Source organism: Papaver somniferum, chromosome 9, assembly GCF_003573695.1.
Source record: "Papaver somniferum cultivar HN1 chromosome 9, ASM357369v1, whole genome shotgun sequence".
Taxonomy (NCBI): domain Eukaryota; kingdom Viridiplantae; phylum Streptophyta; class Magnoliopsida; order Ranunculales; family Papaveraceae; genus Papaver; species Papaver somniferum.
In genome coordinates, this window is record NC_039366.1 from 3,637,894 (window position 1) to 3,652,259 (window position 14,366).

Below are 14,366 nucleotides of genomic sequence, written 5' to 3' on the forward strand. Positions count from 1 at the left end.
AAAAGAATTTCTTCTTAAGACAGAGTTTTCCTTTTCCAAGGATTTACACCATCCATGGGCTAGAGCAAGTGATGCTTCAAGTTTCTCTTTCTCAACACGAAGTTTGTCTAGATCAGATGAATGCGTCTTGATCAAACATTTTTCTCTAATTGAGCCTTCTTTAACCAGCTTTCCAAGATCACAAATCTTTTCACGCTGTTGATTTTTTCTTGAAGAAGTTTCTCAATTTCCTTAGAGAAAGACCCTATAATGTTGTAGAGTACCTGTTCAGGATCAATAGACTTCTCGAATTCATCAAAGAGATGTACCTGATCCTTGAGATCAACAAACTCTTTAGAATTTTTTGAAATTTTGGTGAGCTCCATTTCAGCTTTAGCCATTATGTCCAATGTCTCATTGGAGGAAGAGTGGCTGAAACAAGATGAGACAATCTTCCTACCTCGGGATTCGGAAGAATCAGCTAAGGAGTGATCCTTTGAGGTATTTCCGAGACACTTGACAAAGTTAACAGCTTTAGGAGGCATTTTGGCATGCCTATGAGATTCTATCCAAAGACTCAGATTGCCACAAACAAAGACTTATAAGGTCTTTAACGTGTTTTCCTGCTCTGATACCATTTGAAAAAGCGGGGGTCTAACAACACCACCCAATATTTCGCTTAGCAATCTGTATGGAATAACTCCGAAATACTTTGCTAGAGAATCAACTAGACAGTCAGACTCAATCTAGATAAAAGTATCTCAAGGAGTTAATATCTCTCTCGTGTTTTTGATATTACTCAAGTTAATACAAATCAGCGAGTCCTAATCAAACACAAGGAATACTAGGACGGTACCAAAGACCAATATCAAGGATCAATCAATATCAATAAACAACCAAAGGTTGGATTTCCAATTGATGATCTTTAATGCACAACCTGTATTATTTCAATTATACAAAAAGTATAATGCGGAAAATAAATAACACAGACACCAGAAGTTTTGTTAACGAGGAAACAGCAAATGCAGAAAAACCCCGGACCTAGTCCAGATTGAATACACACTGTATTAAGCCGCTACAGACACTAGCCTATTCCAATCTAACTTCAGACTGAACTATAGTTGAACCCAATCAGTCTCCCACCGATCCAAGGTACAGTTGTACTCCTACGCCTCTGATCCCAGCAGGATACTGCGCAGTTGATTCCCTTAGCTGATCTCACCGACAACCAAGAGTTGCTGCAACCCAAAATCGCAGACTTGATAATAAACAAATCTGTCTCACACAGAAAAGTCTATCAAAGGATAAATCCGTCTCCCACAGAAAAACCCTAGGTTTTTGTTCCGTCTTATGATATGAAATCAAGGTGAACAAGAACCAATTGATAATCCGGTCTTATATTCCCGAAGAACAGCCTAGATTAATCAATCACCTCTCAACAGTCTTATTTGTATAAACAAGAGGACGTCGAGGAATCACATACAGTGAGACGAAGATGTTTGTGACTTCTTTATCTTTCCTATCGGAGAACTCTCACTATCTCAAGCCAATCAATAGATTGTACTCGTACGATAGAATATGCAAGATCAGATCGCACAACTACGATAAAAGTAGTATCGGTCTGGCTTTTTCACAATCCCAATAAAGTATTTAAGTCGTTAACCTGGTTTTAGAGAAGAAAACCAAAGGTTAGAGGAGAATCGACTCTAGCGAGCGCACTAGAATCACACAGTCGTGTGGGGATTAGTTTTTCCCAATGCTAGATGTCTCCTATATATAGTCTTCAAATCAGGGTTTTGCCTTAGGTACAAAGCAATCCATATTCACCGTTAGATGAAAACCTGATTTAGATTCAAGCTAATATTTCTCAATCGTTAGATCGAAAATTTAGTTTGTCACACACACTTGAGATATACGTTTACTGGGTTTGTGAAAACTGTGCCTAAACGTGTACGTGTGTGTTGGTTCAACATAGTAACCCAAAAGGTTAACCATATGAGCATTTCATATTAACCTTGTTCTTCTTCACCATAACTAGTTCAATTGACTCAAATGAACTAGTTAGAGAGTTGTTCAATTGCTATGAGATCTTATGTAACTACACAAGATACAATTGAAACAAAGATGATTTGATTCGATTGAATCGGCTCATGAACTTTATAGCCACGGTTTGCATACTGCATTCCTTAGTAATTTAAGTTTCATTTTCAGAGCACATCTTTAGATCATAACCCACTCAAGTACGCAAATAACTTCGCGGACTTAAGGCAACCGGCAGAGTTTTCCAAACTCAGCAGAAAATCTCGGCAAGGAGACTTCCGCCAGTTCGCGGACTAAACGCGCAAACGAGTTTTTAGAAAATCCCAACAAATATTCTCGCCAAGAGAACTTCCGTCAATTCGCGGACTGAGTTCGCAAACTGAGTTTGTGGACTTGGCAAATCCAATTCTTCCGGTTTATCTCAATCAACAAAGTTCGTAAACTTCGGATTAAGGAATAGGACTTATGCACATATGTGTTACCATAAATTCTTATATCCATCATTGGTTATATTGATCTAAACTCTCATTCCAACCATTGGAACATTCTTAGAGGACTTTATATAGTTGTTACACTATTTCTCGTCAAAGCGATTTTCAAAGTGATTGAAACATTATGACTTTCGTCACTAGGTAAAGATAAACCCGATCAAAGCGAAACGTTTTACCAACACATGGTTTCGAGATATAGATAGGCGAGATATACTCGGCTTGAAATATCAAATGTGTATGATCCAGTCTATATATCATACGGCTTTTGTCCCATAAGAAGTAGGAGATAAAAGAGATAGACTTTTGAGTGATAGATAAGTTCAAGTCTCCACATACCTTTTTGTTGATGAAGTTCCACGGTTCCTTGAGTATATATTCGTCGTTGTATGATGAATCGCCATGAAGTCCTTGAGCTCAACTACACTTTTCTATCCTAGTCTGAGACTTATCTATGTAGACTAGAAATCAAGACTCATAGTTTTGATCACTAACATTGACAAACACGCTTGATATAACAACGCATCCGAGGTCGACCGAGCTATACTCTAACATTTGGAATAATTCTCATCTCAAAGCTGCCTTTCCTAATCTGGATTCTTCCCAAGATTTATCTCAAAGTGGTGCTTCTCCCAGTGCTTCTCTTGGTGGTGGGTCTAACTCCACCACTCAGGTAAATTCTACCCCTTCACCTCCTTTAATTGATCCTGCTTCTGTTAAACAAATAAATCAATCCATTGTTAACAATGTCAACCTTATAGCTTGGAATATTAGAGGTTTAGGGGGGAAAAATCTGCCAACAAGGAACTTAGTTTGTTATGTAAAAATGTCAACCCTGACATTATTTTTCTATCTGAAACAAAAATTAACAAAGATTTGGCTGCTAGGAATTTAAAAAATATAGGTTTCCCCTGCACCTTTAAAGTATCCAGCATTGGTATGAGTGGAGGTTTGGTTTTGGCTTGGAAGAAAGAAATTCATCTTAACATTATTTCATTTAGTTTGAGGGGTATCTATGTCACATATACTGACATTATTCACACTAAAACTTGTCATATCCACTTCATGTATGGTAAACCCAATAGTAGCTTAAGACATGCCTTCTGGGAACAACAATGTCAACAGTGTAATGCTCCCTTAGATGAACAAGTTTTATTTATAGGAGATTTTAATGCTCTCTTAGGAACTGAAGATAAAAATGGTGGTCTAGAGGTTGATGATGTTGATTTTTCAAACCTTAGGAACTTCTGTTCTGTGTTTAATTTGTATGATCCTGGTTTTTCAGTACCTAGGTTCACTTGGTCTAGTATGCAACAAGGTTCAGATTTGATCCTTGAGAGATTAGATAGATGTCTTATCAACCAACTTGCTGAAGAGATTTTCCCCAAACTTTGTGTTAATAATTTACTCATAGACTCTTCTGACCATTGTCCCATGCATATTGTTTTTAATTATGAGAATGTTTGTATGCCTAGACCTTTTCAATTTATGGCCATGTGGATAGAAGATCCTACTTAAAGAGATATCATTGCTAATTCCTGGTCTGTTAATGTGGTAGGTTCTCCTGCTTATAAATTAAAAGCTAACCTTTTAAACACAAAGAAAGGTCTTAGAAACTGGAAAAAAAGTTCCTTTGGTAATATTCAAACCAATATACCTACCATTAGGAAGGACTTGGCAGATATTCAATGTAATAACCCTACAGATACTAGTTCTACTTCCAGACTGAAAGCTAGGTTGGAATACATATACAATCTAGAAGAGTTATACTCGAAGGACAAATGCAGAGTCCCGCTTGCTGAACTTGTCTCTCAATATAGGCCTACAGGACTTTGTAATTTCATCTACAAAATTCTTTCGAAAACTCTGGCTAATAGACTAAAACCTTTTATGAATAATATTATATCCAAAAATCAAAGTGCTTTCATTCCTAAGAGGAGTATTTCTGATAATATTCTTCTGGCAAATGAAGCTATATATGCTGTCAATCATAATGACAAAGTGGAGGGAATTGCTGCCATAAAACTTGACATGTACAAGGCTTATGATAAATTAGAGTGATCTTTTCTTGAGAGTGTTTTGAAAAAAATGGGTCTTTCTCTTCACTGGATTAAACTTATCAATCAGTGTGTGTCTACTGTTTCTTATTCTGTCCTCCTAAATGGTAGTCCTACTGGTTTTTTCCAACCTGAAAGAGGCCTGAGATTGGGGGACCCTCTATCCCCCTATCTCTATATCATCTTCTCTGAAGCTCTATCTTCTTACATTGACATCCTTCAGAACAAGGGTATTCTTGAAGGTATCAAAGTTTGTAAAGACGCTCCAGTAATGACACACCTGCTTTTTACTGATGATTCTCTTTTGTTTTCTAAAGCCACTACTCAAAATTTTCAAGCTATAAAAAGCTATCTTCAAAAGTACCCTTTGGCTTCTGGTCAAGAAATCAATTTTGCAAAGTCTGGTATTGATAGACGCATTTATGTGTCTAATTTGTCCCAATTTTTTATATTGTTAGTGCTCGATTTTGTACTTATTTGGTTATTTTATGTCTTTGTAGGTGTTTTTGGAGAAATAAGCTTTTGCGGCGAAATTGGCTAAAAAGTGGTTTTTGCGCTCGTGAGAGAAAATTACTATACGGACTCTCACTTTGGATAAGGGGTAACCTAATTACAAAGGGACACCGGAACTGGATAGGGGGAGGTCATCTTCAAAGTTTCAAAACTGGATTTTGGCGAAAAAAAAGGCAGCAGCGTCAATAGTTTTGGATCAAGGATTTGAGCGACCTAGGAGGCAATTCAATGGGCAAATTTGGTACCCACGGACTCTACAAGACATAAGGGACCTGTTAGAAGCGAATAGACCCATCTAATTGGGCTGGATAAGTCAGAAAATCCACACAAAGTCAAGACAGTGCACACGGTTTTTGTTTAGGGTTTGAGATTAGTTTGAGAGATTTATGGGATATCTTGCGTGGGATATACATCAAAACAGTTGGGTAAAAGTCCTAGAAGATATTTGAGACGAGAGAATAGCTAGAAACAGCCTGTAACGCAAGAAGAAGAAGATTATTCTTCAAACAACCCGTAAAGAATAATGGAGATTTCCAAGGGGTTTGATCGATTTTCAAGGAGATTTAAAGCCTATAAATAGTTGGTTTTATGTCAGAGAAGGGGGATGAAGAGTTTGGGGTCGAGCCAGAGCCAGGAGGAGCGAAGAAGAAGGAAAAACAGCAATGTTCACCTGCTGCTGCTGCTGCCATTAAAAAGCTTCAAGAACACGAAGAACAAACTCTCCAGGGCATACTTATTTTCAGCAGCGTCAACAGCATCAGCGAAGTGTCGCAGTTAGCTGCAGTTATCTTCTATCGTTTCTGTTGGACGTGTTTTGTGAGTCTCAGAACTACTATTTTATAACTTTTGACTCTTTTAATCACACTTTGAACTTTGAATTAATATTTTGAGTGTGTGATTGATATGAATAGCTAAACCCCAATACTGGGATGATGGAGGAAGCCATATTTTACACATATAAAAATTATATTTAATTCTTTTATGACTTCTTGCATTTTTATTAAATGTTTTATGATTTTTTTTTAATTGATTGTCATTTCTTTTGATGGTTTATGCTTGGTCTTAGTACTTTTGATATGCCATGCTTTCGATTTACAGTTAATCTTCTAAAAATCTACCTTGGCAAGAATTAGAGTCCCTATTTTTATGTGAGCTATAATTTTTTTGGAAATAAATATATTAATTATATGAATGATTATGGTGGAATCCTGAGTCCTAGTGTCTCTTGATCATGTGACAATTTTGTATATTTTTTTGCTTTAAAAATCTTTTCAAGTCCGAGCATCAAATCCTTATTTACCGCAATCGAATTACTACAACAGGTATCTTGTTCAGTAGGAAGATACCAGAACGTAGGAAGGCTACTCTGGCCAATATTCTTGACATTCATAACAGAGATTTAGGAAAAAAATATCTTGACACTCCAACTGTGTTTCAAGCTTCTAAAATCCAAACCCATATGGGTATTCTCCAAGCTCTTGATGCCAGAATTTCTATCTGGCTGCATAAGCTCCTATCTCAAGCTGCTAGAACTACTCTAATTAAATACATTGGTATCCATTCCCATTTTTCAAATGGGGGCTTTTCTTATACCTAAACATCTCTGCAAGCTAATGGATGCCCACCTTTGCAAGTTTTGGTGGGTGGAAACTTTGGATCCAAAGGATAGAAAGTTACACATCTTGGGTTGGGACATTCTATGTTCCCCTAAGGCTGAAGGAGGTTTAGGCTTTAGAAAAGCTGAGTTGAATAACCTGGCTATGCTGGCCAGGAATGCCTGGAGGATTTTAGAACTTCCTGATTGCCTCCTAGCCACTGTTCTTAAATCTAAGTATTTTTCAAAAACCGATTTTCTGAATGCTAAGTGTTCTGCCAAGTGCTCTTGGACTTGGAAGTGTTTACATACTATTAACGAGCTTATTAAGCCCTTCATATCTTGGATTGTGGGGGATGGTCAATTTATTGACCCCTAGTGTGATAAATGGATACCCACTTTGGGTTCTGCCACATCCAACCCCTTAGTCCCACCTGATCCTAGCATTAAAGTCTCCTATTTCATTGATACTCATATTAGGAGTTGGAATTTATCTAGAATTAACACTCACTTTGATAATGTTTTTGTTCAGAAGATTGTCACTATTCCCTTAAGCCAGCTTTACTCTCCTGATAGGAGGGCTTGGGATCTTCCAAAGAATGACAAATTTTCTTCTAAATCTTCCTACATGAGACTAAAGGGATTAGGCCTTCCCCTTGTAATAATCTTTGGAATCGTATCTGGAAAGTCAGAGTACCCTACAGAATTCAGGTATTTCTTTGGAGAACAGCAAAAAATGCCTTGCCCTCTAGGACTGTTTTGCATACTAGAATGCCAATGCACATTGTTGATTGTGCTAGATGTCAAGATCCTCAAGAAACTATTATGCATGCTCTGGTTCTCTTCCCTTTTGCTAGCAAAGTGTGGTTCTTGTCTAAATTTAGTATAAACTCTCAATTCTTTCAAAACAAATTTTTTCTTGATTGGCTCTCTTTCTGGTTAATTAATCCTTTATCTAAGCTTCCTGATGAAGCTCAATGTCTTTTTGTGACCATCTTATGGTCTTTCTGGTCTAGTAAGAACAATTTCATTTTTCAAAATCTAAAAGAGTCTCATGTTCAAGTCTTAGCTAGAGCTAAAGCAATGCTTCTTACTAGGAAGTCCTGTCCTACACGCTCTGCTACTTGTTCTGTCAGTATTTGTGATAAATGGATGCCCCCCTCCTTAGGATGGATTAAATGTAATACTGATGGTGCCTTTGATGTCATTTCTGGACCAAATGGTGCAGGATATGTGATGAGAGATTTCTCCTGTAAAGCCTCCTTTTGTGCTTCCTTGACTTTTGAAATAATGTCTGCCGAAGAAGCTGAAGCCAGAGAAATTTGGGAAGGTCTAAAGAAAGCAGTGGAGCAGAAGCTAACTCATATCATAGTTGAAAGTGATACGAAGACTCTCATTGATCAATTTTCCACTGGCCAGTTTGATGGAGATTCGCGAACGGATGCTGTTTTCAAGGATATTCAGTTTTTTTCTTCTAAACTAGTAGCTTGTGTTTTCAGTTTCCAACCTCGTATTTGTAATTCTGTCGCTCATGAGATAGATCAATGGGAAAAAAAACAAACAATGCCTCTATGTACTGGTATGTTCCTCCTGTCTGGTTACTTCCACCAGTTGAGGGGGATCATTAGCCTTTTTGAAGGCCGTTATCTATAAAAGAAAAAAGAAAAAAGTTAGAACTGATCAATCCCATTGATCTTTGGCAGTAAATTTGAGTGTTTGTGCATATTAAAGATCTTTTTGGGTTGTGTATGATTTCATGTGCGCAAGGGAGGAGATAGAAAGGTATTAGATATCAAGAGGGGAAACATCTTGAAGCACCGGTTTCTCAACATGCTCGTCAAAAGCCTGAACTAAAGATAACAGTTAACCTATAGGAATTTATCGGAACAAAATGTGATATCCGACAACTTAACCTATCGTAATTTATCAAAGAAAAAAATTTGAGATCCGACAGCTTAACCTATCGGAATCAGATTCCATTTTTCAAATTCCGACGGATGTTATCTGATATCAAAATTCTGATAACAGTTAACCTATCGGAATCAGATTGGTCAAAATCCATCTAAATTTTATCAGTTGACAACCCTACGCTGGTAGTTTAATGGAAATCCCATTTTACTACCTCCTTGTTAAACAACATTGTTTTTCCTATTTAACAGTATTTTTTCATGTTGTTTTAAAGGAAGAGGGAATTTTTAAAGCTTCCTAAACTTTAAAATTGTGCTAATCACAAAGTTGTCTGGTGGTTGACATGTTCCCTCCCACTGTGAAGGTAGGGGTTTGAACCCTGTAATTGCTGAAATCCACTCCAATTTAATTTAAAGAGTTTGGATGTAATCTAGGGATCACTAGTCTCTAATGCATCAAAAAAGAAAAAAAAAAACTTCAAAATTGTCCTGGAAAAGATTAATTTTATGCCCTTGCATTGATTTGTGTTGGATAAAAATGTCAAAAGGATAGAACTTATTTATGGGACGACAAAGAGGTATATAAATTAGTCATTATAGCTTCTATTCTTCTATATTCTTATATGAATTCGGTTGCTTGTAAATTATTTGTGGTACATGATTCCTAAGAGCGTCCACAGTGGACGATCAAACCTATAACTATGGTTCAGAGACGAGACACAGCGGGACGGAATAAAGACTAAAAGTCGGACCAAAACCAAATTCTAGACTATGATTGGTCTGGGACCAAGACTAAAATTATATATAATCGAGCGAACGTATAATGTCCGTTTGTCACCGGACGGGTATATAATGTGATCCTGTTGATGAGGCGTGCATATAATGTGATCCTGGTGATGGGACGGGCATATAATGTGATCCTGGTGATGAGGCGGGCATATAATGTGATCCTGGTGATAGGGCGGACATATAATGTGATCCTGATGTATACTTTTTCTTAGCGACCAAATTTACTCTTCCACCCTAATAACACCGCGGACTAAAACACCGCGGACTGAACTTAAATTTAGTCGTTTTTTTTGGTCTTTAGTTATGATCGCACCACCGAATTTGCTCCAAGTCTATAACTACCCCTTGTTTTTAAATAATAGGCTCGAGGGAGTAAATAACTAACACAAACCGGCCAATTATCTATAAACGGAGGGAGTAAACAATTAATAAGGTCTAACTCCAACCAAAGCTGCCACATACCCCACATTCTTCCCCAATAGGTGGCATAAATACACACCACTTTGCCCCTATCCGCCGAGAAAACACGGGAGCCATTATAATATGTGATTTGATCATGGGGGCAAGTTGGGGGAGGAGGCACTAAGCATTTTCGAACTCTAACACTACAAAACACGAGAAAAAAGATCTAATTATCACAAACATTGTATGATACATCGAAATGAGCATCTAGCTATACTGCTTCCTAGTTGCAACCAAAACATATTTGTTCTTACTGATCAGGATGTGAACAAATGCATCCACCCACAATCCAGATAAACAGTGGTGCACACACAAAAGAACAAGCAAAACTAGCAAATACACTACTAAAATTAAGCACGCTAGATAAACTAGATAGATCCTCCACTTTTCATCTTCATTTGGGCATCACACTTCTTCTACTCATACTTTCCGTCGCTTTCATCTTAATTTGATCGGCTTCGGCTTCCTGCATCAGTCTGTAGGCTAATCAATCATCATTCATCATACACGAAATTTTAACTCTAGGATACAAGTGTCAGATATGATGTATCCTTTAGCAGGGTAATTGATATCTCTATGACAGGGACGGGTCTAGCAAGGGTCTAAAAAAGGCTATAGCTTGTGGGCGAATTTTTTTTAGTATAAGAACTTAGGTTAAATTTTATGTTTAGCGCACATATCTAAAGACTTAAAGGCCTAGACAAATTTATCATCGTTATGTTGTAAATTTTTTTACATCATCATTTATGGTCTTTTGTACTCTGCTAAAATAATGTTTTGATCATTAATTCCTTTACGACCTGATTCCTATCCGTCTTCTTTATTTTTTGTTGCACAAGTTGACAAAAATTTCTATTATGCTGACCGTTTAAGTAAATTTAACGAGAATTAATATATAATATCGGTTGAAACTGGTATACAAATGATACTACATGGGTATCCAAAAGACTTAAAGACCGAGACATACAAGGTATACTATATGGGTATCCGAAGACCCAAATAAAGCTCCCACGTCAATTGGTATAGGGATGCTTTTCTTTTATTGGCTGAAATAAGAATTTTTGAGTTTTGTGAAACGAGAGTTTTGGTGAGGACATTTGACAATATGTGACTGGTTCAAAAATTACAAACTTAAAAAGGATAACTTTACTTATTGTGTTTGGAATTTTATGGAAGTTCAAATTCAATACGGAAGTCGAATACCTAGCATGTTAAGACTCTTTTTTTATACATACGGGAAAAAACTCACATATTTCACATATATTTTCTGCAAAAAGATAAATAAAATCCGTACATATTTCGTATCTTTAATTTATCTACCTATTTAATGTATTCGCCATGCAACAACAAATCGAAAATGCATAACACGGGGAGAGGCGAAGTCTCGCGCTTACCAAATCCGTAATGCACTGTCACAGGGTGAGGCGAAGCCCCACACACACCAAATTAAAAGAAAAATAAAAATGTCGGTGCGTAGCAAATAAAAACATATTCACCTGCAATACCAAATAAAAAATGCATCGCCACAAGGAGAGTCGAAGGCCAACGCACACCAAATCAAAAATGCATCACCACAGGGTGGAACGAAGCCGCACACAAACCAAATCAAAAACGCAATGCTATTGGGGGTGACGAAGCCCCGCACACACCAAGTTAAAAGGAAAAAAAGGCCCGGTGCGTAGCACGGGCACAAATCTAGTTAGTTGTATTTAGCTAATTGTATGTGATTTTTAGTCCATACTATGAGGTGATCAAATTTTAAGTCATGTTTAAAGTAAATAATCTTCTTCCACTCACTACCTTTCTACTCCTAATTTCTTCTCTTTTGGTAATCACTATGTTTTTCTGTTATTTATGATCGTTTTAACTTTTATTTTCCTAGCTATCTAGTATTATATGGGTGGATCACTATTTGGCCAGTAATTACGTGATGTATTCCAAAAATATTTGTCGCGGCCTTTGGCCGCATTATCGATAGTTACAATCCAGCCCTACCCAAAGGAGAATCCCGGGTCCGTCCCTGTGTATGACCACCAACCCCGGTCACGATTATCCAAAACAAACTCACGTTCAAATTCTGCAAACAACAAAAAGAAATTATAAGATAACATAATCTGGTTAACTACAATGGCAGAGTGGCAGAGTATATGAATGTAGATATACCATCTCTCATTTTGTTCTTGCGATCTGTCTGACTACTAATGGTAAACCTGTGCTCCACATGTGGTAATTCGATCGCGTCCGAGTCCAAAACGACGAGGACCAATGATATCATCTGCCCCTTTGCCTTGGGAGAAATGAATTATTTCCTGTAGGTGACATCTTAAGGGATTAATCAAAAGCAGAGAGAATGAAGGAAATAACTAAACTAAAAAACTAAGCCATGTAGGAATGAAACAACAATCAAACTAAACAAAGTATTAGTAGTACACGATCCAGACTCCGAGTCCATACCATTTGTAACTACCAACAGTAAATTCATCAGAGAAAGTTACTTGGTTATCTTTAAGCTTTGATAAATTTTCAATCTTACAAGTGAGTTTAGCTTGAACAGATGAACTAAGCTTCACCATTTTAGTTGTCATACTTAAAACTACTGAAGAAGCAAGGAAAGTAGGAAAAGAGTATCTATAAGACCAATATTATGGTTGTGTTTCTAGTTCACCTTTTGATGGAAGCCAAAAGAGCAAGGAGAGATAGTGACTATCTGCCAGAGATGTCAAGGACAACGCCCATTATAGACCCCTGAAATACACACTTTTTAGAGAGGAGTGTGCACATAATTGAACTCGCAGCAGACTAGTTTAAGACAAAAAAAGAAAAACCGACAACCCTAGTTCCCCACAGATTAACAGATCCAAGGTGAATCTCAACGGCGGGTTTAGACTCTTCAAAAAGAATAAGCTTAAATTCACTTCGGCTTTTCCAACAAAATTCCTATCAGAGAAAACAAACGGATCCCACTTCTACCCTTACCAATCCCAATGCAGTGAACACAGCATGCTATCCGTTCAATTCTGTTTCGGATAAAGCTAAGTCTTACACTTCGGCGGTGGTAACTTTCACTTCAAATAATTCAAAGGAGAACCTGATGGACATCATGATGTGTTCTCAGCATTGGAATTTGTACGGGCAGGAGTGAATCCCGTGTTTTGTGTCTATCGATGGAAACTTCGGTGCAACACCCAAGTCAATGATGTGCGCAGCATCATTGCTTCAAAAAACCCTGCGCGCTTCAAAAAAACCCTGCACTTGGTGAAAGACAATATTTGTTGTTGTTGATTAGTGTCGCATGGAAGACTGACACATTATCTGGAAAGACCACAGTCTATCATGTTGCATAGCTATGAGAAACAGAACAATTTATGATTATTAGCACAATGATCAAATAAAGAAACTGTACTTTGAAGAGATTTTGACATTTTCTTTGGATGTTGGAGAATGACAGTGTAAGAAGCGACAGCATTTTCATGCTAAATTGAGACAATAATGCTAACTTCAAAACCTGAGAAGCTTCAAATGTGCAGTAGTTAGCATTTGAAATTGGACAAGCAATTGGGGGATGTCGGCACTGAAAGAACCATGTCAATTTAGACTGTCAGCATTAGAAATTCATGCTTGCATGAACAGTAAAATATCCCCGGTTAATACCAGCATCTCCAAATCACTCATTTTTGAAAATACTAGCAACCGAGACACTTTCAAGAGCTGCTTGGATTGGATACAACGGATTGTACCGTTGAAATTGTCACCAATATCAGATTGTTAAATCCCAGCAGATGATTTAATAATCTAAACTATCAAGATCTACTGTGGATAGGATACCTCAAACTGTCATGCATGACCCAGGAGAGTCATGCCGCCACAAACCAAAGGACAGGTTCTTGGCCTATAAGTCCAACGCTGTGCCACGGGGACAGAGATTCAACACTGATCCAAAAGACTATCCCCTGGTCGGTTTAGAGTTTTCCTTTTGCAATTTAACCCAAAACTCTCTTCTCCGTCAAAACAACAACCATGAAAAAACTACAACAAAACATACTCAAAAAGACTAAAAGTAGACAACAATGAGTTTGATATCGAGACTAATTCAAAAGAATACTTCATAAACAAATTTTGATTTTGTTATCAAAACAACCTCTTATTTTATTCCTGCTCTCTCCCTCTCCATAAAAACACTGAATTTTACTTTTTTTTCACAGTAATGGTAGAGTAAACTTTTGTATCAGATTTCTCCATAATAAGAATCATACAGAAGTTCACTTTTCTACCATCAGTATGAATGAAAAAAGTTCAGTGCACCGAACCAGTAAAGCCAAGAGACAAGCCACTAGCTAGTCTAGAGATTTCCTTCTGCAAATTAAAAACCCAAAACTCTCTTATTAATGGAAACACTAAACCTACCAAAAAGAGACTAAATTTGGATGATATCGAGTGATGTCATAAAATGTGAGATCGGGACTGAATTAAACCCGTTACCTGTGGATGATATCGAGTGATGTCTGGCCGCTAGCAATTGATAAAGCTAATCACAACT

At 37.3% G+C, this 14,366-nt stretch overlaps 1 protein-coding gene across 1 annotated transcript; it reads left to right on the forward strand.

Annotated features, from left to right (window-relative positions):
• The first annotated feature begins 3,446 nt into the window (after nt 1-3,446).
• Nucleotides 3,447-4,568, forward strand: LOC113311183. Its single transcript, XM_026560031.1, has 2 exons — nt 3,447-3,972; nt 4,066-4,568. The coding sequence occupies exons 1-2, from the start codon at nt 3,447-3,449 to the stop codon at nt 4,566-4,568; spliced, it is 1,029 nt and encodes a 342-aa protein (XP_026415816.1).
• Nucleotides 4,569-14,366: the final 9,798 nt, after the last annotated feature.

Bases quoted from the DNA above. Each gene is read 5' to 3' on its own strand.
- LOC113311183 (XM_026560031.1), top strand. From the start codon at position 3,447: ATGAGTGGAGGTTTGGTTTTGGCTTGGAAGAAAGAAATTCATCTTAAC. The intron at 3,973-4,065 runs GTATGCCTAGAC...TTAATGTGGTAG, and splicing joins TTTTAATTATGAGAATGTTT to GTTCTCCTGCTTATAAATTA.